Raw genomic sequence first — 21,762 nt, 5'->3', positions numbered from 1 at the left:
GTTCTGATCTTTCACTACCTTACCACAACCCAGTAATTATGCCTGCCTCTCTAGTTATAAATTTAGATTTGCAAACTCTGATTTTCTTCACTGAAAAATAAAAATACAGTTAAACAAAGAATGCCTTAAAATAAGACTGTGACCTATGAGACCAATTCACATGGAGTTATTATGTACGCAGAATCTCCTTTTCTACCTTTTCTATAACGTTTCTCTCCTTCCCAGTGGAGTGGCTGTCACGAGGTCAGCCATGCTTAGCAGAATAAATGAAGAACACATCTATGAACAGAGAGCGCTACTCCCATTCTAAGCCACAGTGTCTTCCTGAAACTGTCCCTCCCAGGAAACCCTTGGACCACTCATAATACATGCTATTTGAGAGCTATTTGTTATTGACACACTCTCCCAGGCTGCCAGTGTATTATGACCACTCACTGTGGATTTGCTCGAGGAATGCAATTCAGGCCATTCAACAAAACCAGGAAGAGCCTCCATGAGTTAAGCTAAAGGACTAAAAGCTCAAACCCCGAATAAAAGATCTAACAAATTAATAAATGATAGCTAAAATCTGATAATCCCATCTTCAAAAAGGATCTTCAAAAAGCTCTCAGAAGCTTGAATCACTTGAGTATCTTTATGTCATGCTATTTAGTCTATCAGCCAACATGTGTAGTAGATGTCTTGCACTCTTACGTATAAAATCCTGGAACAGTACAAAAGCCTCTGATACATTAATATCGGTTGTATGTTCTTGAAACCTACTTATATTTCCAAACTGCAATATTACTACTGATAAGGTGTCTCTTTATCAATATTAATAGTTGTCTCATGAGTATGTCATGAAAATTGGCATATGACCTATTCTAGCTATAAACCAAATTCCACTCCCTACAGAATACTGTCCCTACCATGCACTGAATAAATCTCAGTCACTTTTGATGTTCTGTTAGTTTTAACTGTAGCAGTATTTATTTTTACCTTTAAATCATTACAATTTTTAGTCAAGGAATTTGTAAGTTAGAAGCATAGTGGAAATGTAAACAGAACAAGAGGATGCACAGTGGATATGGTTCAAATATTGACCATTAATGACCTGTAACTTAAGTTTAGCTCTTAGGTAGCCCTTCATTCTAGGTCTTGAATATAATTCTGATAGACCTTCTCATTTTTTCTTCTCTTGAACTGTGAGGCCATACTTTGTACCCATCAGGCACAAAAGAGCAAACAATAAATCAAATAATGTCAGAGAAAAGGTATACATGTCTAAGTTGAAAGGCACTTTGCCACCTAGTATACACTATTCTACCAAATTAAAGTAAGTGCATTTCATATATGCTTTTTATACTCTGCTCACTGGCATCACTTCTTTGAAACCACTGCCCATCAAAACTCCTAAAATAACTCAGCGGAACAGGAAACGTTTACAGAAGTGGGAGCTTAAAAACTATGACTATTCTTCACTTCAGCTGTAAGCACTGTAACAGGTGGGCCAGCTGTAGTGATGTCAGTCGAATAGATTCCAGACCTGATATCATATAGATAGTTACAAAACTATTTATGAAATAAATAAAAATCTCTTGTTTCTTTACAATTTCCCATATAGTGCAATAGATTAAAGAAAATCATATCTTTTCTAATACAAGTCTGAATTAGTCTTTACTAATATTAGTCTTTACTAATACAAGTCTGAATTAGGCAATTAAATATATTAACATTTGTTTTCCTTGTCTTGGTCCTGGAGAATCAAAAAAAAAAAAAAAGTCTCTTCCTCCAGACTCCATCATTGTCTGTTTTGTTTGCATCTCTGTTTTGAAGTGGCCAGAAATGATAGCTCTAGTCCAGGGCTCCTTTGCATGCACACAGGAGATAACACAGCTCATTTCACTGTATAAAATTCCCTCACAATGATCAGTTTTTATTGGTTATATAATAATCATATTTTCATGAAATATTAATAGTGATTTGCCTTTTAAAATAACTTATCTGAAAGAAATATTTCTGCCATTCTAACACACCCTGCAGTTCTTAATACGCAACCTCATCATTCCATCTGAATGATTTAGATAACAACTGGTTTTATTAAAAAAGGATTGTTTCCTTATTTTAGAGGTTTTGTTTTCCTCTGGGTGGTACTCACTCATTCTCTGTGTCTGAGGGTTTTATAATGTATATATGTGCCTGGATGATATAGCCTGGGACCCAAAATATAGTTTATTTCTGAATTATTCCTCCCCATAGCTATCTACCGACAGAAAGCTAATTTTATTGTTGGGTAATCCACCTTTTCCTCAGTAAAATATTTGCAGATCATAGCAAATTCAAAAGCCAAACCATGGTTTTAAATGACATACTGCATATTTAAACATTTTCAAGAGAAAGGGATATTCTGTTGTAAAATAATAAAGGCATATAACTCACACTTACAGAAAGTGGAGTCGTATTTATTCCATACAGACCTTTGTATCACTTACAGGAATCTTGAAATAATGCACTTAATTTTCAAGATGGACCTTATTATTTACAAGATGTTCTAAAACCTCTGTTTCTGTACCTAAAGTAAAAGTAACAGGAGCTGTTCAAGTCATGAGATAGCAATGCTTGCATAACACTTGGTAAGACAGTGGGAAAACCAGCTAAACTTGCCAGATTAGCAGCTTCCCAATGGAGAGCATATCATATTCTGCAGTGCAAACAAAACATTTTGAAGTTGAGTCATTCATAGACAGAATTTGTTCCAACCTTCAAATATAGAGTAAATCTGACATTTGGAAAGAGAATGCACTGAGAAGTGAAAAACATTTCACTCAATAAATATCGTAACTGCATACACACATTATTGATGGAAGAACCTCAAAAGTTGAATTTCTGAGCAGATGCCAGCTAGCCAGCTGGAATTTGTTCAAAACTTTCAGATCAAATATAGATTACAAGGAAAACAAAGTGGTAGTCTGTGTTCATACTTCATACTAAAAATACAGTATTCTGCAACACAGAGAAGGAATTTTGGAAATCCTTATGAATTTTGAAAGTAATCACAGTTTGGGTGTCCTTTATTGGGTATTTTTTTAAGCTTAGGATGACTTCTAATAGATATTTTACTACAATAGCAAAATGAAAAGGTTATTTTTGTCAAATAGCACCTTTTTTTTGCAATTATTATTACTTGTCGGTAGGTAAATTACATATGATAGGCGTTTATAGGCATCTATTGTTATCATTAATGTATTCCTCTAGACTTTCGGACTGCTTTGTAAGTGAAACCAAAAAAGGTTTTTCTTAATTTTGTATCAGACTTCATAGTAAAAGGGCCCTGAAAATAAAATGGAAGGAATGCAACTTTTAGTTAGAATCACAGGAGAAAATGTTACGTGCTCCAGATGCAACCGAACGCTGCCAGATGTAGTGTGCTATTCGGTTTACAGTACAATTGCTTGGAAGTTCTCAAGATTCATCTGCTGGCTCTATATCTACTACTTTTAAGAAATTCTAAAACAAATACTAACACTTGAAAAAGTAACCTTTATGTCATATTCTTCACAAATTTGTAGGAACTGTAATCTTACTTTATGCCTTTCCTTAGAGTGACAGCTCTAAGGTTTGTTTCCTTTGACCTTATTGCATTATTAATCATATTTGGATCTATATATTTAAAAAAAAAAATAAAATCTCTACTACAGCAAAGTTAGCTAAAATCTGATAACTGGAATCAGCTGTTGCTTTTCACTACTGCAGGCTTTTCAACCCCAGTTCTGTCCAAATTCAAACTGGGCAATCCAATTCTGATTATTCTGTTCTACAAAGGCTCCTCTACTACACTCCTCATCACATCTCAAAACCAGAATTTTAACTGTAAAAAACAACCTCATTCTGCACTGGCACATGCTACATTTTAGTGTAAACTAAACGAGTGAAGAACAACTGGTGACTTTGTAGGGCTACTGCTGAGACAGAGCTAGTAAAGTCTAATGGACTCAAGCTGCCTCCATATGATCAGTATCTGTACCAAAATCCCTGGTTTATAATAAAAGTGTCCATATTACATAAACTTTTTCATTGCCTGCAGTATGCCAGACCTTATAGAACTAAAAGAAGAAAGTGGTGTGGAATAGCTGCCTTTCAAAACTTTTGAACTGCAGTAGATGCATGATAACAATTCTCTCTGTGAGGTCCATCACTTATCCTGGATAATATGCTGTCAGCATATGAATCATTTTACTTTTAACATTTTTACTAGCAAAGAATGTTTTCATATCGATAGCAGAAGTATTAATTTTCACCTTACCTGTGAGGATGACAAATGTCAAAATAAATCCAGCAAGTTCCAGTTTTCTGAAAGGTCCCTTTTAATTTTTCTCAAATGCTTAAAAGGAGATGAAAGCCAAAACACAAACCAACAAAAAACTCAAAGGTGACAAAACCAGAACTGCATAATGAAAGATATAGTTTTCCCAAAGTTAAAGCATGTTATTAATGGCATTGTCCAAATGCCTCTTAAACACTGACACGTTGGGACATTGATCAGTTCTCCAGGAAGCCTGTTCCAGTGTTTGACTACTGTCTCTTTAGTGAAATGTTTCCTCATGTCATGTCCAAACCTCCCCTGACAGATGAAGCTTTGAGACATTCACACTTGTCCTGTCACTGGATACAAGGAAGAAGAGGTCAGCACTATGTCCACATTCCCATCTCAGGAAGTTGTAGAGAGCAATGAGATCATCCCTCAGCCTCTTTTCCCAAACTAGACAAACCCAAAGGCCTTAGCCACTCCTCGTAGGAGAGGAGCTGAAATGAAAGTCATGAATGTTGAAGTCCCATATGTGGATCTATGGTACGGTATGGCATGGTAAGGTACGGTATGGTATGTCAGTTGGAAAATGATAAATTTCTTTCAGGTAAGGCTCTTGAATGACTAAGCAACTAGCTGGATTGAATACAGCTACAGTTCTGTAAAAAAACTTGTCACAGAGTGTCTCAGCTACTATGATAGTCTAGACAAAGTAGATATATTGCGTCTGAATTATGAAAAAGCATAGATGAACCAATCCCCTCAGATTACAATGCCAGTATTTTAATGCACGAATTACTGTAATCATTAAACATCTCAAATACCACTCTTCAGAAACACAGTGGCTGCTGAATTTTTCTATGGGGTAAGAAAAAGGGTCACAGGATCTCCTTCCCAGCCTTCTCTAGTTCACACTGCAAGCCTGAAAGGAAGAAGGCAAGGAGAAGTCCCCACTGCTGCCAGATCAGCTCACAGGGTAAACTTGTTAGGGAGTGCAGAAACAAGGACTTATGAGCCTGCTGTACTTTATGCAGTGAACTGGAAAAAAAGAGGCACAAAAGGTAGCTTAAAAGAATTTTTGCTTCCCGCCTTCCCCGCACTATGCTGTACACAGTTCACATACAGCTAGGAGCTGGGCCAAAATGCTTGGTGTGGCTATCATACTCCATCTGACAGCTGGAATCATTCTATGTTGCTATTTTAATTTGAGACAGAAGAAGTGTCTGTTTTTCTTTTCATATTTAATCTGTTAGCTAAGACTTTTCCCTTTCCAAAAGCTCATTTAGAATGAAGTTCATTCCATATTTCCTTCTCCTTACATTTTAACTAATTGTATATTTAATGGCTGAACTCTGCTTTTTATATGTCCTCTATACATTTACTTCATAATTGCCAAGCATTTTGGCCCTAAGTTTCTTAAAGACCACGTAAGAAGGGAGAATCTTCTTGGAATGTGAGCGCGTGAATTTATCTAAGTTGGAAAGTGAAATCTACTCCAGAATGGCTTTTAGTATCAGCAAATGTCCAACTGCATTCTATGAATGTTGAGCAAGAGAAATGCATGATAGACACTTTTCAAGACGGCAAGAAATGAGATACTGTAAGGACAGCTTCTTAGAGGGCTGTGTGAGATACTTAAATTCTAATTTATACTTCTATATAAAAGGCATAACTGAACGAACTCCTAATGATTAGTCCTTTAGTTCTTCCCATTTGGCAAACCTTCCTCACTTTAGCTTCTCAGGACAGAAGAGGAGACTGTATTCAAAATTCAAAGCACACTTCACAACATATTTTTCTACATGCCCTTTCATGGAGCGTGCTCACTTATCCCTTTCAATAGTGTATTACTGGCTCCTGGAAGACAGTTGTGTAGTGTGTGAAGAGAGTAAGAGAGGTTTATTTTGTCTGGCAGTTCTCTTCCTGTCCTTTGAAAAAGCATTTTTTTTCTGAGGCATTGAATACACTGATTTGCAGAACTGTTAAGTCAAGAGCAACCTCTTCTCGTTCTCAGGAAGTCTGAAAACCAGGCCATGGGCATCCCACTTTTTCAATCTTTTTCAGAAAAAAAGGCTTAACTAAAAGTGCAGAAAATACAGTTCTTAACCTTGCAGCTATCTTCTCTTCTCTCTACAAAGCTTTCAATCCCTCCCTCTAGTCACTCTCTTAATCTCTCCACTATCATCACTTCTCTCCACACATATGCTCTTTCCATACAGTTCTTACAAAGTCTCCACCATTCCCTCTTCACTCTCATTTTCTATCTGATGATTTCCAAGAAGCTGTCTGTTCTCCAAATTATCCCTATGACTACAGTTAGTGCCTTTCCTTCCTACTCCCAGCCAATACTCTCTTTTCAGTCCACAGGGGACCCCTGCCCTTCCTGTCTAGATACTCGGTAAACAGAATTTACATTAAACAGCTGAGTAATCAACTGTTTAGTACCACACCTTTCAACCTAGTAGTGTCATTCAATAAAATATACCCTTGTAAGAAATGCAGTAAAGGTTTTATAACAAACCTGCTATGAATTGAGAAGCGTGCCACTGCAAGATTCATCTGAAATCATGTGGTGTACAGCTGTTATTTGCTGGCAACACACTTAGAATGGCCGGAGTATCCCGTGATTAAGCTGAATTATAACGTCCCTTTTACTTTACAGAAGGCTTTTTCTTTCTTTTTTAAAAATCTGCCATCCTTCTTCAGAGTTGTCATACATACTCACAAGAATTTCTTTGGCACAATTTTTTCCCGCTAAACAACATCAATTCCTGTATTAATTGGCACACAGCACCACTGGGTTTTCTTAGAAACTGCAGAAGAAATGATCTTCCTGCTATAAGCAGAGACATACATGTGCAGTGAGGAACTCTGATTCTGAATTCTCAGGGACTGGAATAAATTCAGTAGGACTATCTGTTGTGTCACACCAATAGGTTCTCCACAGGCTTGACCACCCTCATAGCAAGAGTATGGCACAACCCAAAGCTCTACATTGTTTTCCATCAAAGCAGCTTTTAAGAAAGCTTGGCAAAGGCCAAGATTTCCAAATGTAACCAGTGACTCAAACACAGCAGCCAAAGGAGGCACTGTAAGAAACCAAGTCCACTTTGAGAATCTCCCAAAGGTGGGTGAAGCTGAAGCTTCTCTATTCCCAGAAGCCATGTAGACTAGGACTAAAATTAGGATAAAAGACAAGCTATGCCTCTGTACTTTGCCTGAATTTCTTAATTCATTTAACTGTTGAAAGTTGAATGGTTATGCAGTTCTCTAAATTTGAAGACTATCTCACAGGTTATTAACAAGTTACAGCCTTGTAAACTACACAGCTGCATCAGTCAGTGACTGTTAATGATTTTTTTAAAAGCACTGTCTTACATAAAATACCCCAAAGGTCTCACCCGCTGTCATAATGATTTATTTGCTCAGCAGCACTCAGGGTGCTGTTACCTTTTGCAGAGATCTTTTTACTGCAGTGTTTGGTCCAGGGAATCCAACTTCTCCCTCCGATAAGTCTTATTTCTGAGAATTATAAGAAAGGGCACATGAATCTGCCTTAGACTGCATTATGTTAATATCTTAGTACCATTTACAAGTTGATCAAACTGGAACAGCCTTTAGCCTATGAAAATTAAGACAAATTGTATTAAGTGCCATCTCAGGTGTTTTTTTGTTTTACAATTAATACCAAGATAATAAATCTGTACATTTGAGGATAAATGAAGAGGTATATTGAACATGATGGTGAATGAAAACAGAATGTTAATAAAATTTAGGCAGACTGTGATTTCAGTAAATTGGATAGAAAAATTAAACTTACATGTTCATTAAATTTAAGATATGTGTACTCTAAGGCTACACAAATGAGAGTACACAAATCTGGCTAAAAGACAAGGAAAGAAATACATTCAGAAACCTCAGAAAGCATGTATATGAGGTCAGCAGCAGGCTTTTTTTCTTTTTAATGCAGCTGTCTTCTTTGGCTGAACATAGGTAAAGGAAATAGTTTCTCAGCAGACACAAGCTGCAGCAGAGTCTTTGGCAAAGACAGTGTGCATACAAAGCCTGCATTACTGCACACTACTGCTCATAAAGACAACTGATGAAATTTCTTCCTCAGCACCTTAAAGTAGTATGTAGAAAGAGAACAGGTTTGTGAAATAAGTGGAGTTGAAAACTTGATGTTCAGAAGCATAAGGATGTGCTAGAAAAACACTAGTCCCTTTCACAGTTTTCTCTGTTTTGTCATTTAATTTTAATCACACTCTGCATTTGAAGATTCTCAGCCAAGCCAGCTAAGTGACTGCATATACAGCACCAGAGAATCAAAAGAATTAAGTAAAACATGCTAGCTTAAACTGCTTTAGTTGCAAGCATGTTTAACATGTAACCTAACTTACATTGTCATAGGAGTACAAACTCTTAAGATGGCAGCACAGCAAATGCTTGAAGGTCTCTACAGTAGAAAGTCCTAAAGCAAAAAAAAAGACCTGTATGGTACGAGTAGGTTTGGGAATTCTTGTATTCAAGAATAATTAACAATTCAGCAGTCCATTTCTGATGAAAAAAAACCCACGTCTTTTCTTCTCCATCAATAATTCCTGGGCAGGACATTACTGCATTTAGACAATTATGTTTTATTAACTGTATATATATATATATATATACACATATTATGTAAATTAACTGTAGCTATTTAACATGCATAGTAGAGGTATATTAAGTTCCAGCTCAGGAAATCTGTGAATTTCCTCAAATTCAAGGAAAGTATGTTTTCTGAGATGAATAGTAACCTATTTGCAAAAGCCTATTACTTTTGAAGCTAATTAAAGTCCTAAAGAAAGTAAGCTGTCTTCAGAGTTTTACCAGGTGTCCTTTTCCACAGATATGCTTACATCACTAGTCTCAGTTCCTAACTTTCTGAGGCTTCAGAAAACCCATTCTAGCCTTTATATATGTGGATGTTTATGGTTTTTTAGACAGTACAAGAGGATCTCTGCCCCTTGGCTGCTGCAGAGTTGCCAGATTTTTGTTTAAATGAGCTATCCACTCTGATCCTGCTTGCTTTTCTCAGACTTCATCTCAAGCCTTTTCATTGCTACTTCGCTGCTTTCTTGTTCCTTATGAGAGCACTCGCACACTCCTGAAGTTTTTGTGACAACAGCTTCCCCTCAGATGTCCAAGCTAGCTCTACTTTCCATCTTCTGCTTCGACTTGCTTCATGAATATATAGGTTGCTCAATCCAAGGGCAGTAAATAAGACAAAGGTATTTTACCAATTCAGTTTTCAACAAATGTCTATAAAAAACTTTTTAAAACCAGATTCTTGAAAGTTATCTTCAAGCAGAATTATTTTTTTTAATACATTTCAGAAAAGCAAAAGAAAAAATTGAATTTTTAGAATCTGATAGCATTTTCTAGCCTTTGAATTTGATCTTCTGGAACAGAAGATCAGAAAAACTGACAGCTGGCTGCTTATTCCTCTCAGAGACAAAATTACGGGAGAGATAAAACCAAAAATTATGAAATTACATTTACAACTAGCTTTGATGTACTTATGGATTATGAGAGGGAGTAATTGGGATCGACTGGGATAAACAGTAGGGTCAAAAGATCCATGTGAAAGAGCTTTCCTAACTTCTGTGATATCATATTAGAGGGCAAACTGGTCACAATTTCTAAATCCACATGATCTAGTCTGTGACAAGATAGCCCTGAATCCTAAGGAACAATATCATGCTGGAAAAAATGCGCTCTACATAGGAATCAGGCAAGACTAATACGATACTAAAGCCAAAACTCAGCAAATTAAAGTCTGAAAAAGTTTTCCACATCACTACAAAACCTACCTCCATTGTGGAAAATTTTATGATTAAGTGAACCATCAATGTTGAACCAAAATTGCAACAGAATGGAGTTTTCATATAAGTTTATTTAAAGTGACACCTCCAGATGTGACCACCAGGAAAAATATACTTTGTTAGGAGCTAGTAAAAGATGATAACTCATATTTCCAGACACACCCAAAATCACCTGTAGCCAACCCTGACTAAGTTGTGGTGTTAGTGTGAAATCATATTACTATCTACCTGAGACCCACAAGCAAACATCCTGACTGGGAACATTAAATATGTCCCTGTTCAAGCAGGTCAGCAGAAAATCAGTACAAAATTTTTGGTGGCTCCCATGCAAATCTAGTTTGTGAGAGTTCTCCAGATCTCTACTATTCAACTTTCTCCAGCTGCCAAGTAATGCACATGAGGTGAGTTGGTGTGAGTGTGGCACATCTAAATGTGCCACAATATAGTAACACCTAAAACTACTACTATTTGAAATAGCTGTACTTCTAAACATAAAATCAGACTTATAAATTAATACAAAATATATATATATTCTATTGAGTAAAAATTTTCATTAATACCTTCCACACATGTAAATTAGATATTTTACCACTAGCTGAGCTTACATGGTAATCACAAGATGTTAATGTTTACTACATGGCAATTTTAAATTGTCATGTCTCCAGTAACGAGATTTCTGGAGCTTGTATATATAGCACAAAGAATAATTCAATTTGCAGGAATAACATGAAATCTTATCATCCAGTCTGCTTGAAGTAAGGTGAACACTGAACTCAGACCAGGTTACGGAGGACTTTGTGCATTTTAGTCTAGTTTTGATCTGTGGAGGTTTTTTAATCTTGAAGTTATCTCTTGGGATATCAGTTGGGTGGTTACATCATACTGTCATATATTTACTTCCTTTAAATCTATAGACAAAGAGAATAGAAAAGATTTTCCATATTTCATACAATGCAAATTATGTTTTTGATTATTTTTCATCAAATTCCCTACATCGACTTATCAAGCATGTGTTTAAATATCTGCATACTTCAAACAGGAAACCTTCTGAGGACTTGAGGAAATGGTCTCATACAACCTTCCACCCAAAATAAGGTCAATGCTGAACTCAGATCAGGTTGCTCAGGGCTTGTTCTATTTATGTGTAGTTTCTGGTGGGTTTTCTTTTCCTCTCTCAAAGCTACGTCTGAGTGTATCCATACAGTGGTAGCAATTACATACTGAATCCAAAGTCATGATTCTGTCACGAAACATTAAATTCCAGGACATTTTTTTAAATTATTTTTCTTAAGCAGCTACTGATGAGGATAATAATATGCAAGAGTGTACTTGGACGGTTTTGCCACACAGTGTTCACTCAGCTTGCACAAAGATGAAACCAATACTCAACTACAAGCCACCAAAAACCAGCTGATGACAGTAGTATCCCCATTTGTTTTTATCTTGCTTCAAAACCATTTCAAAGAAAGATGATTTATTGTTCCCATATTTGGAAGATAAGGCTCCCACCCTATTTTAACTTAGATTGACTCAAATGTGTTATAGTCATCACAGTTAAACACTATAATATCCCTTAATGTATTTTCCCTAAAATAGATTGAAATTCAATTAATATTTTTGATAAGATACACGCTTTGTGCTATGTAAGTTTTGAACAATGAGTGAAAATGAGGAAGTGACAATGAGAATAATAAAACTGATAAATCATCTAGAAAATTAAGATAATTGCAAAGCTTCCATTTTATTTCTCTTGTCCAGCTTTCATAGCAGCCATTTGATAAGTCATTCCAGAGTATTATATGGTGAAAGCAACAATGCCCCCCATCACTTAAAAAATTACTATTATACCCATCCAGGTTTTTTCCCTTTTCTGGAAGAACACTTATGCAAGTGAGAGTTATAATAATGGCTGGAACAAACTACCTCATTGGACAGGTGCTGGGCAAGCAACCACTGAACTGGAGTGCTGCCAGCACACCTCACTCTTGGCTGGATCTTTCCACAACAGAAAACTTAGCCGTAATGTTTGAATTTCACTCATCAGCCACTTCCCTTTTTTCACCCCTTACTTCTTCCCTGCCAGTGTTTCCCATTGAATGCAATGGGGCTTTGTGCAGAGGTTATTCATAATCCAATATAATTCCCGGTCGTATTCATTCAAACTTTGGATGAAACAGGAACAGTGTCAACTTTAAATCCCTCACTAGTGGTAGGTATAAAATTCTTCTAGTGTTGGAAACTCTGGCTGCCTAATGAAGTCTTTCTTCCAAGGCATGGCATTATTCTTTACTGATTTAATAGCAGTTTTCTTCCTTTCCACTCCACAAGCTTACCATTTCATTTCTTAGCTTCTATTCCTAACTTCATGCTACATCTTATGTTGGAAAGCCCAGGTGATTTTTCTCTTTCTTTTTTTTTTTTTTTTTTTTTTTGTGGTTCTGCAACTCCCCAAAAAATACTTATTTAGAAAACATTTTGGAGTACTTATTATATAGACTGACTTGATTAATGGAATTTACAATGCAACTGTAACCCTTCAAAGGAGCAGTTTCTGTGCATTCCTTGCTTTCTAGTAAAGTCTTCCTACTAACATCAGCTTCAAAATCTTCCCCCAAACCATATTTATAGGGAAATTTATCAGCTGGTTCAAATCCACGGCTCTTGCTTCCCAGGAAAGCTCTTCAAGAAAAGGGTTTCTGGTCCTTGGACTTCAGATTTGGCTCTTAACCAAACTGACTCTACTTCATACAGTTCAGTATTAAGGGCTTTGAGCCCCAAGGAACACTTTCCATTTAGACCAGTCTGGCTTGTAACCATCGCCACTGTTTATTTTATACCATTTATGGATTCTACCCACCTGATCAACAACTTATTTGCCTTAACATAGTTACTTCAAAGTCTTGAGTCACAGACTTATTGCAATTGAGCTTCTAGGCTTTTAACAGTTAAACTTTAATAAGATATTTTCCACTAAAATACATTCCAACAGCTGGACCACAGATCAGGATGCTGCAAGACTACAGACAGCTCTATTACTTGGTATATAATATAACGTATTTTTTGCAGAACTCTGTCCAGTGTTAAACCTCAAACTAGTTTTTATCTGGGTGCAAAATTTAATAAACTATACCATTTGGTTGAACATAGCATTGCTGAATCCAAAGAACAGAAATTCATAATACTTACCACAAGATAGCAATTAACAGGTTCTCAGTTCAACCACATCATACACATGGAATAAAGCTTCCAGAAATTCTAAAATCACAGGAATGCTGGCATTTTTATTTACAAATGAAAGGAGATATGTAAATGTGACAATATTTCCACATGTAAAGAAATTATGCTTACTCCATAAATATTTTTTGATAGCACCCAGTACAGCCAGTGTTGAGGATGTAAAGAGCTACTGTACACTCTTTTGTATGTAACGACCACTGTTGTCTTTTTAAAATAAGAAGTATAGAAAGCATCAATCCTTCAATGCATTTTAATGTTTCAATGAATTAAAACAAAGAAGGTAAGTCTGTAGGATTCAAAACAATATACAAAAAAATCATGTGACTGATAAGCTGTAGGGAAGCTATTGTTCCAAGGTAAAACATATACATACAGAAGTCTGTTTTCTACTGCTGTACTATAATTAAACCATTACATTGAAATACAATGCTGTTAACATAGTTTAGTATTAATGATCAGTAAAAAATAGGAACTGTCATTGCCTAATGCCTAACTTCTTTGGAGTACTTTTTACTTATAGATATCTGAAAGGCTCAAAACACAACAATGATACTTGTTCAAAACACTGTGATAAAGTTATTACACTATTTATTCTGACATGGCATCATTTAAAATAACACTGCTTTTTAAATCTTCCAGGCCTTTGAGTAACTAGAGCACACCTAAGCCCCTTGCCATTTCCTTGCCCCTACTTACTTCTTATTAATAGTCCAGTCAGGTAATTTGAGGCAGATGTACATTTTCCCAACATTCAAGAAGTACAGTTTTGCAATAGTTCCCATGCCAGAATTCTTCTTTGTAGGCACTTAGTCAAAGCATTTGTCTCTGTAGCATGCAGCATTTTGTATGAGTTTATAACTGACACAATAACCACGGCGGAAGTAGAGGAACAACCCTTACAGCCGCAGAGCACTTTGGCAGGTAAATAAAACAGTAGTAAAAAGCAAGCTTATAGTGAAGATTTTACATATTTTAATTACAAATAGAGGGAAAAAAAGCAATGACTTACCTGTGGAGATGAGGGACTAAAAGTCACATTGGTAACAGATTCTGTGTGTCCACCCAGTTTATGTGAAAAAGGGCTTGAACGCATTTCATATATGTAAGCCTAAAAAACAGTAAAATTGTATTCTCATTTAAAAAAAAAACAAACAACATTTTGGAAGAAAGAATTTATAGTATACGAAGACTAAAGATTCAGCCTATGGAGAAGTTAGGAAAATTTCATAATAGCTAAACAGATAGGAAAGTCACCAGCATCTTAGAACTGATTTCTATAATTCAGGATAATTTAGCAAAAGCTTAAGTTAATTAAAAAAAAAAAATATTTAGAAGGAGTAACACTATCTTTTCCCCTTAAATAACAAAACATTAGTAACATTTCACGTAGGCAGGTAAAATGACCCTTTAAAAATGTATTTTAAAGGGTGTCCTTCAGAATTTAAACCATTTATTTTAAGTAGAAATATGTAGAATCTAAACCGAAAGTTTAGAAATCTCAGTTTCTAAATTAAAAAACTCTTGAGAGAGTCACATACAGGCACATAGGATTGTTTTACACTATGCCTCATCTAGTATAAATAACAATTATTTGCAGGATACAGTCAGACAGTATGCATACACAAGGTATATTCAAAAAAGGCACAAATGTAGATGCAGACTTACTTTGTACATTCTACATAAAATGTGCTTCTCAAAATAATATATTGTAAAGCATGCAAAAAATAGTCAAATACAACAATCCAAACTTTTCAGTCACAATAAAAAAAAATAAAATGTTCCACTGTCTTTACTAAATCTCTGCAGTTAAGACTATGAACATGGAATTCAGAGCACAGCCTAAGATACATTAACCCAAATTGCATAGACATTATTGCAACAATATATTACTCTGTGACATTTTATTCGTTGATACCACCCTAAAATTAGTTATCATTCAGAACCAAGGCAGCTGAGCTTCCCGTAGCAGATGGCAAACTGCTACAAGATGTGTGTCCCAAAAACTTGTGGACTCAATAGACAGTCTTCCCAATTTATTAAAAGATCCATGGACCAGTGTAGGCCCTGAAAAACATTTAGTGCCTCACTCGGAAAACAAATCTTATCAGTCAACTGCAAAGATTATCTAGTCCAAGCCAGCACTGAAAAAACACCGGATAATCCTCAATGTCAAATATTCCATTCATGACCATATTCATTGAGAGGTAAACCAACAGGCCAACTGTAAATCTACTTAAATGCATTCAGTTTATATACCTCACATATACTGGATTCAGTCCAGGGTATAGGATTAAAACCACCTACTGGCATAAATGAAATACTTAAAAACAGAAAGAAACATAGGTATCCATTTTTAACCTCTGGATCTTGCATAGCATTCCACAAAGATATTGCCATACTAGCTGGGAAAGTAGCACAATTCCCAGTAATGTGGTAAAATCATCGTGTCCTTCCTAAAAGGATACAGCAAATGCTTGGTAATTGGAAATTCTCCCTTAAAAAGTAAGACCCTCCTCCCTACTTTTCAGACATCTCAGGAAACTGGTCATAATAATGAGTATTTGATTGCTAGTAATATAAAAGCAGATTTTTTTTTATGTTTGTCGTAAAGCATATGGCCACACCACAGTGCCATGACTTACACCATCTGGGACATGATCAGTTGACAAGGGAAAAGATAGGAACAAGATAAAAGTGATAGATATGATGCCACAAAGAAAACCATTCTGCCGTGTCTCTAAGACATGAAATTATTTTTTCTGATGGAAAGTACAGAATTAAAAAGAACAGAACTGAATAAGGAAAATACTGGAGATAACTGAATCAACTCTAGAATTTATAGATTTATGAAACTCCTATCGCAAACAATTACTTCCATTCACAAGCTAATTACTCTGCAATTGCAAGTTGTTCGAATGCCTGAATCTGTTCTTCTGCATATACTGAGACCAGTCTTTGCAAAGAGGTATAGGCACCAGACAGCACTATGCTATCGCACACCATCTTTTCCCTTTCTGGCCCCAAATTGCCCTGCGTTTACTTTTCAAGCCTACTTTCCTCCCTCCCTTCCATGAAATTGGGCACAAAGAAGGGAAAGTCAAGGACAGCAAGAGACAAAACACCAAATGCTCGGAATTACAGATCTACAATGCCTTCCAACAATTTCTGAGCTAAGAAACATGGCCTCATGTTTTAACTAAGGGAACATACCACAGAGAGACATCGTTAGTGAAGCTGAAAATTTTCCATCCTAATCTAGTGGCTTATAGACCTTTGCCAAACTTATCCAATAAAAATTAATTTTCCATTCCAGGTTTTCAGTTTAATTTTGGGAGAAGTACATTCATTTTTGTCTTAATCTCTATGTCCCCATTCCTCTCCGTAAAGTAGATGTGATAATATTTCAATGTTGGGGTGTTTTTTTTCAAGACAAATTCAATGCTTGTGAAACCCAGGTATTCCACACAGTTTCTAAATCAACCATATAGCTCATACCTTTCTTTCAAAAATCGCTATGCAGCTTCAATAGAATCTAGCAAGCATGTATTCAGCTGTCTAAAAAGAGATGACACCTAATCACACCTCTCAACCTAAAAAGCATTGAAAGTCTTATAGAAATCATTTCAAGCCCTGAGCTAGAGGCTAGCTTGGAATGCAGCACTTTTGTGAATCATCACATTGTGTAACAAGATTTACTCAGTCAGAGAAAAATAATGACAAGCAAGTACTGAGAGATGCCCACCTGTAGCTAACCACTGAAGCATTCATCAGCTAGACAAAACACAGAACATGGCTGGGAACACAACTCTCCCATTGTACTTTATTCATACAATTCTATCCTAACAGAACTAGTGTTAAGCTTCCTTCTGATACTGAATTTCTAGACCTATAAACCTGAAATATTTAGGGCAGGTGGTTCAGCTTAACGAAATAAAAAAAAAAAAAAAAAGAGTGGCAGATTCCCCAATTACATCTCAGAATAGTTTATTGTGTAGTGGCAGCTATCATCTTCTCTTCCACTTATGGCAGCTTTAAGGGAAGTAGAGCAAGTATTTCAAATCAGAGAAATCTTGACAGGCAACACAATAAATTGTGATTAAAAGAAAAACATCACCATTAAAAACTATATAAAACCAGTTTCTATATAAGTAACTCTGGTCACAGGTATTTAAGCTAGCCAGTGATAGACTTAAATTCTGAAAATAAAAGTCAACTTGGTGCAAGATTAAAAATAAACTTTTAAGTAAATTTATTTTTAACTTCAATAAAAAAAAAAGGAAATTGTATTTTAACAGAAATTACATTCAGGAATTCATAAAAGATGGAATAACTCCAGTATAAACATTCTCTTACTGTAGCCTGCCATCATTCTAGTTTTACTACATTTTGAAGTCATTCAAATTGGTTTTCTATTCTATACTTACTAGATTTTTTTTTAGCATATTCTTCTCTACAGAAAAAAAAACATAAAGAACAGTAAGTGGTTTATAAATGATACCATAACACTAGCCACAGAAGAAAAACAAAATTTAAGTTGAAAATATAAATTCAATGACAGAGGAAGAACAGATTTTCAGCAAACCAAATGTAATAAAAAAGAAAGCAAAACAGTCTAGGAAGTACTCAGCAATCCCCAATACGCATATGTGCACATAATCTGTTATAGACTTTAGCCAAAGTCAATCTCTTTTTTTTATATTAAGACCAATTTCTTGTAATAAAAATACTGCTTCAGTAGATATTGGCATTTCCTTTCCATTTCTGTCCAAGGGTCAGCCAAAAGTAAAAATCATTTACCTGTACCAATAGCTTCCAAACAAGTTTCCTGCACCTATAACCACATACATATTTGTGTTTCTTTTCACTTGAAGTTTGAAGAAAATTTGGAGTAGTCAGTTTTCATTAGCCCACAGTGTAAAAGCATATTTAGCACCTTACACATACATACAAACTTGTGCTTTCTTCTTCAAGTTTGTAGCAAGAGACAAGGAAGAAGGGTGAAGATCCCTCCTTAAAGGGAAGGATTTATATCAATATGGAAAACTACTTAATTCTACTGCATTGGTAGAGAGACTGTGCTCTATAAATTGACTCTCTATCTGCAGAGTTTCACTAGAAATTTTTTCCACTGTTTCTTATACTCTGTCTTCAAACAAAACCTGTCCCCATCTGTTCCCACAGCCCCCTAGTCCAATCCATTGCCATATGCATTTGAATCAAACTACTTGTACTCTCACTCCCTCCTGGGAAGGGAAAGAAAGGGAAGGAAATCATAGAACCATAGAATCATAGTATGGTTCGGGTTGGAAAGGATCTTAAGATCATCTATTTCCAACTCCCTTCCCAAGGGCAGGGACACCTCACCCTAGACCATGTTGCCAAAGGCTCTGTCCAACCTGGCATTCAACACTGCCAGGGACGGAGCATTTATCACTTCTCTGGGCAACCTGTTCCAGTGCCTCACTACTCTCACAGTAAAGAACTTCTTCCTTATATCTAACCTGAACTTCCCCTGTTTAACGTTAAACCCATCACCCCCTTGTCTTAAATCAATCAAAGAGAAACACTGAAAGCATAACAGACAAGTTCTCCTTTTTATCAGCTCTTGCACAGGGACCAGAAAAGCAACAGCAGTTTCAAGAAAAGACATTTGTAATTTCTGTGGCTTTAAACTAGAGCACATATTTTACAAACAAATCACAGGGAAAAAAAAAAAAAAAAAAGACACTGGTATCCAGGATACTTAATTTGACTTTACAAAAATAAAACTATTTTTTAGTTCAGTAGTTTTGGCCAGCCATCCCTTTCCTATGATTATTTTTACTAATATTTCAAATGAGCTACAGAAGATGGAAGCTTTAAAGCCTCTTGATAGAAAAATAAATACATAATCTTACTTACACTTTTATGAAAGATATCTGGATTTACTAACAAGGTATTAGTCTCCATTACCTCCATTAATGCCAGCAAACCTGATGCACACTCCCACGCTACATGATATGATTGTTTGGCTTGCACTCCGCCACCACCCCCTGTTTACACTGGGGCACATCTCCCACTGAACCATGTAGTTTTCCTCAATCTCATGCTGAAAAAGCAACTGAACTACTTACACTAAAACAAAAAATAACAATCAGCCTGAAGCAGACACCCAGCATGGAAAGTTTCAGCCCAAAATGTTCTCAATTATAAGCAACTGAAAACAGAATTATAGTGGAAAGTGTTAGACTACGGTAACTATAGGCATCAGTGCCAAACCCACACATCATAAAACAGATTTCACAAGTATCCTAAGCACTGATTAACGTTCTTTAGTCCCAAGATATCTTATACACTTGCCACATGGTAACATGGAAAGTCTATTCAACCCTGTCACCAAAATGTTGAGTACAGTATGCCCTCTGAAAGGCCCTTCCCCTTCTAAATGTCTCTTATGGAGGCTGTCTTCCTGGTAGTCACAGGAAGCTGCCCACTACACTAAGATCCAAGTTTCCATCCGAGTTTTTTCAACATACCTACAAAAGGAGTAAGTGAAAATTAATAATGCTCTTTATTATTAAAAAGTTAATATTATCAAGATTGGTCATCTTTCAATTTGCAGGGGTTACTTTTCAATTTTATCAGTGTGCCAGCAGTTATAGTTAATGGAGTTTGAATTTTCCTCACTAAAAAAATGATTATATAAACCAATCTAAACCATATCTCTGTAAGCCATCTTTCTTAGAAGCTTCCAATTTATATTTTTCCTGATTTTACTTTCTATTTAATTAGTCAATTTCAAAGCCTTATGTATATGACCGATTTTACGTATCTGCCTGTGGAATTTGCGTAGCACCAAACACAGTTGTATTTAGGTTCCTTTTACTTTTACAACATACTTAGGTTTGGCAGAGTGCAGATTTATTACTTGAAGATTTTGTTCTAAGAATACAGAAAATTTCACTTCTCATTACAAAGCAGCATGGTTGGATCACACCCACTCTGGCCATATCTCTTTCTGACTGCTGCTGAGACTCTTCTCTATTAACTGAACCAGTAATTGCATTCCCTGCTCACATGCCGGTGTTGACTGGCAGAAATACTGCAAGATTCACATGATGTAGAGGATCTTCATTCAGATCTTCAGGTATAATAGGAAATTTCATTAGCTTTACAAAGGATTACCCCATTTTAATAAATTTGCAAGCACAATGCAATCAACTTGTAGGTTTATAGGCATATATACCAATGACACAAAATTCAGCTGCTGTCAAAGTTGTAGAGTAGGAGGCATACATATAGAAAACACAAGCCCTCTGGGTATAACTCTATATATACCCACTTTTGGCACTTCACTGCTACATGCATGCCAAATGAAATTTGGGTATTCATATCTACTTTGGGTTCCTGTCATGCTTACGTTTAAATATGGGGTATTTTTCAATAAAATTATTTTTCTTTAGCAAAAAGGCTAATTTCTCATACTTTCACTCAGCTCCCTAATTACCAAAATTAAAGGTTAACACAGTAACACACTGCAGCCTCATAAAATGCAGTTTAACAGGCCACTAGAAAAAAAGATGTTCTTTAATGGTTAAATATGCACACATCCGTAGCCAGCAGAAAATCCTCCCATAATTTCAACTGCCAGTTTGTTTTCTTGGTGGTCACTTCAGAGGTGTAGAGGCTTAGATAAAGCAACAGTCTGAACCGATCAAGAAGCAAACAAGAATAACTGATGTGCTCAGGCTCACATATTATCATGGTTCATAAAATAACCTACCAAGGCTAAGATCTGCAATCATCTTTAAAGATATACCCAAGAGACAACCAAGTAACAACACTCTGTAAAGTCATGGCTGTATCAATAAGAAATCAATGTTTATCTCTTCCCTCCTAGGATAATAGGTCTAAGAGACAATCACACTACCAAAGAATCCAAGAAACTGGGGTTCAAGAGTAACACAAAGTTCTGTTCTTGTTTGGAAAGGGATAGATTTTCTCTACCTGGCAGAGAGGCAGTATCTGTCATTCATTCTCTGCCATGGTTTTCCTTCTGCCAAGCAATGGCAGCCCTGGTTTTTCCACAGTAAACATTACTAGTGCTATTTTCTCCAGATGTTTTCCCTTAAAAAGTATCTTAGATAAACAATATGGACATATGAAAGAAAATGAGCACTGGATACCAATGACACTGAAAACCAAAACACCCCAAATAGTCCCTGACACTGCTTCATACAATACATTCTGTTCTGCAAGCCCTCTGGTATGAAGGATAGACCAGACAATATATACTATGCAACACCACTATCAGACATTTCTAGAAGTAATTTCCCAGTAAAGAAACTATCCTCATAATTTTCAAACCCTGTATTAAAGTCAACACTACAGCATACTCTA

The 21,762-nt window shown here is 36.0% G+C and overlaps 1 protein-coding gene across 1 annotated transcript in view; it reads right to left on the bottom strand.

Moving 5' to 3' along the window:
- WDR27 (WD repeat domain 27) overlaps positions 1-21,762 on the bottom strand; it is a 92,368-nt gene that overhangs the window by 24,748 nt on the left and 45,858 nt on the right. Inside the window, exon 23 of the mRNA XM_065679069.1 lies at positions 14,393-14,491. Within this exon, the coding sequence (XP_065535141.1) occupies positions 14,393-14,491 (99 nt within the window). The remainder of the gene's footprint in view (positions 1-14,392; positions 14,492-21,762) is intronic.

The sequence above is a fragment of the Lathamus discolor genome, chromosome 5 (genome assembly GCF_037157495.1).
Source record: "Lathamus discolor isolate bLatDis1 chromosome 5, bLatDis1.hap1, whole genome shotgun sequence".
Taxonomy (NCBI): Eukaryota; Metazoa; Chordata; class Aves; order Psittaciformes; family Psittacidae; genus Lathamus; species Lathamus discolor.
This window is presented reverse-complemented; position numbering and strand designations above follow the sequence as displayed.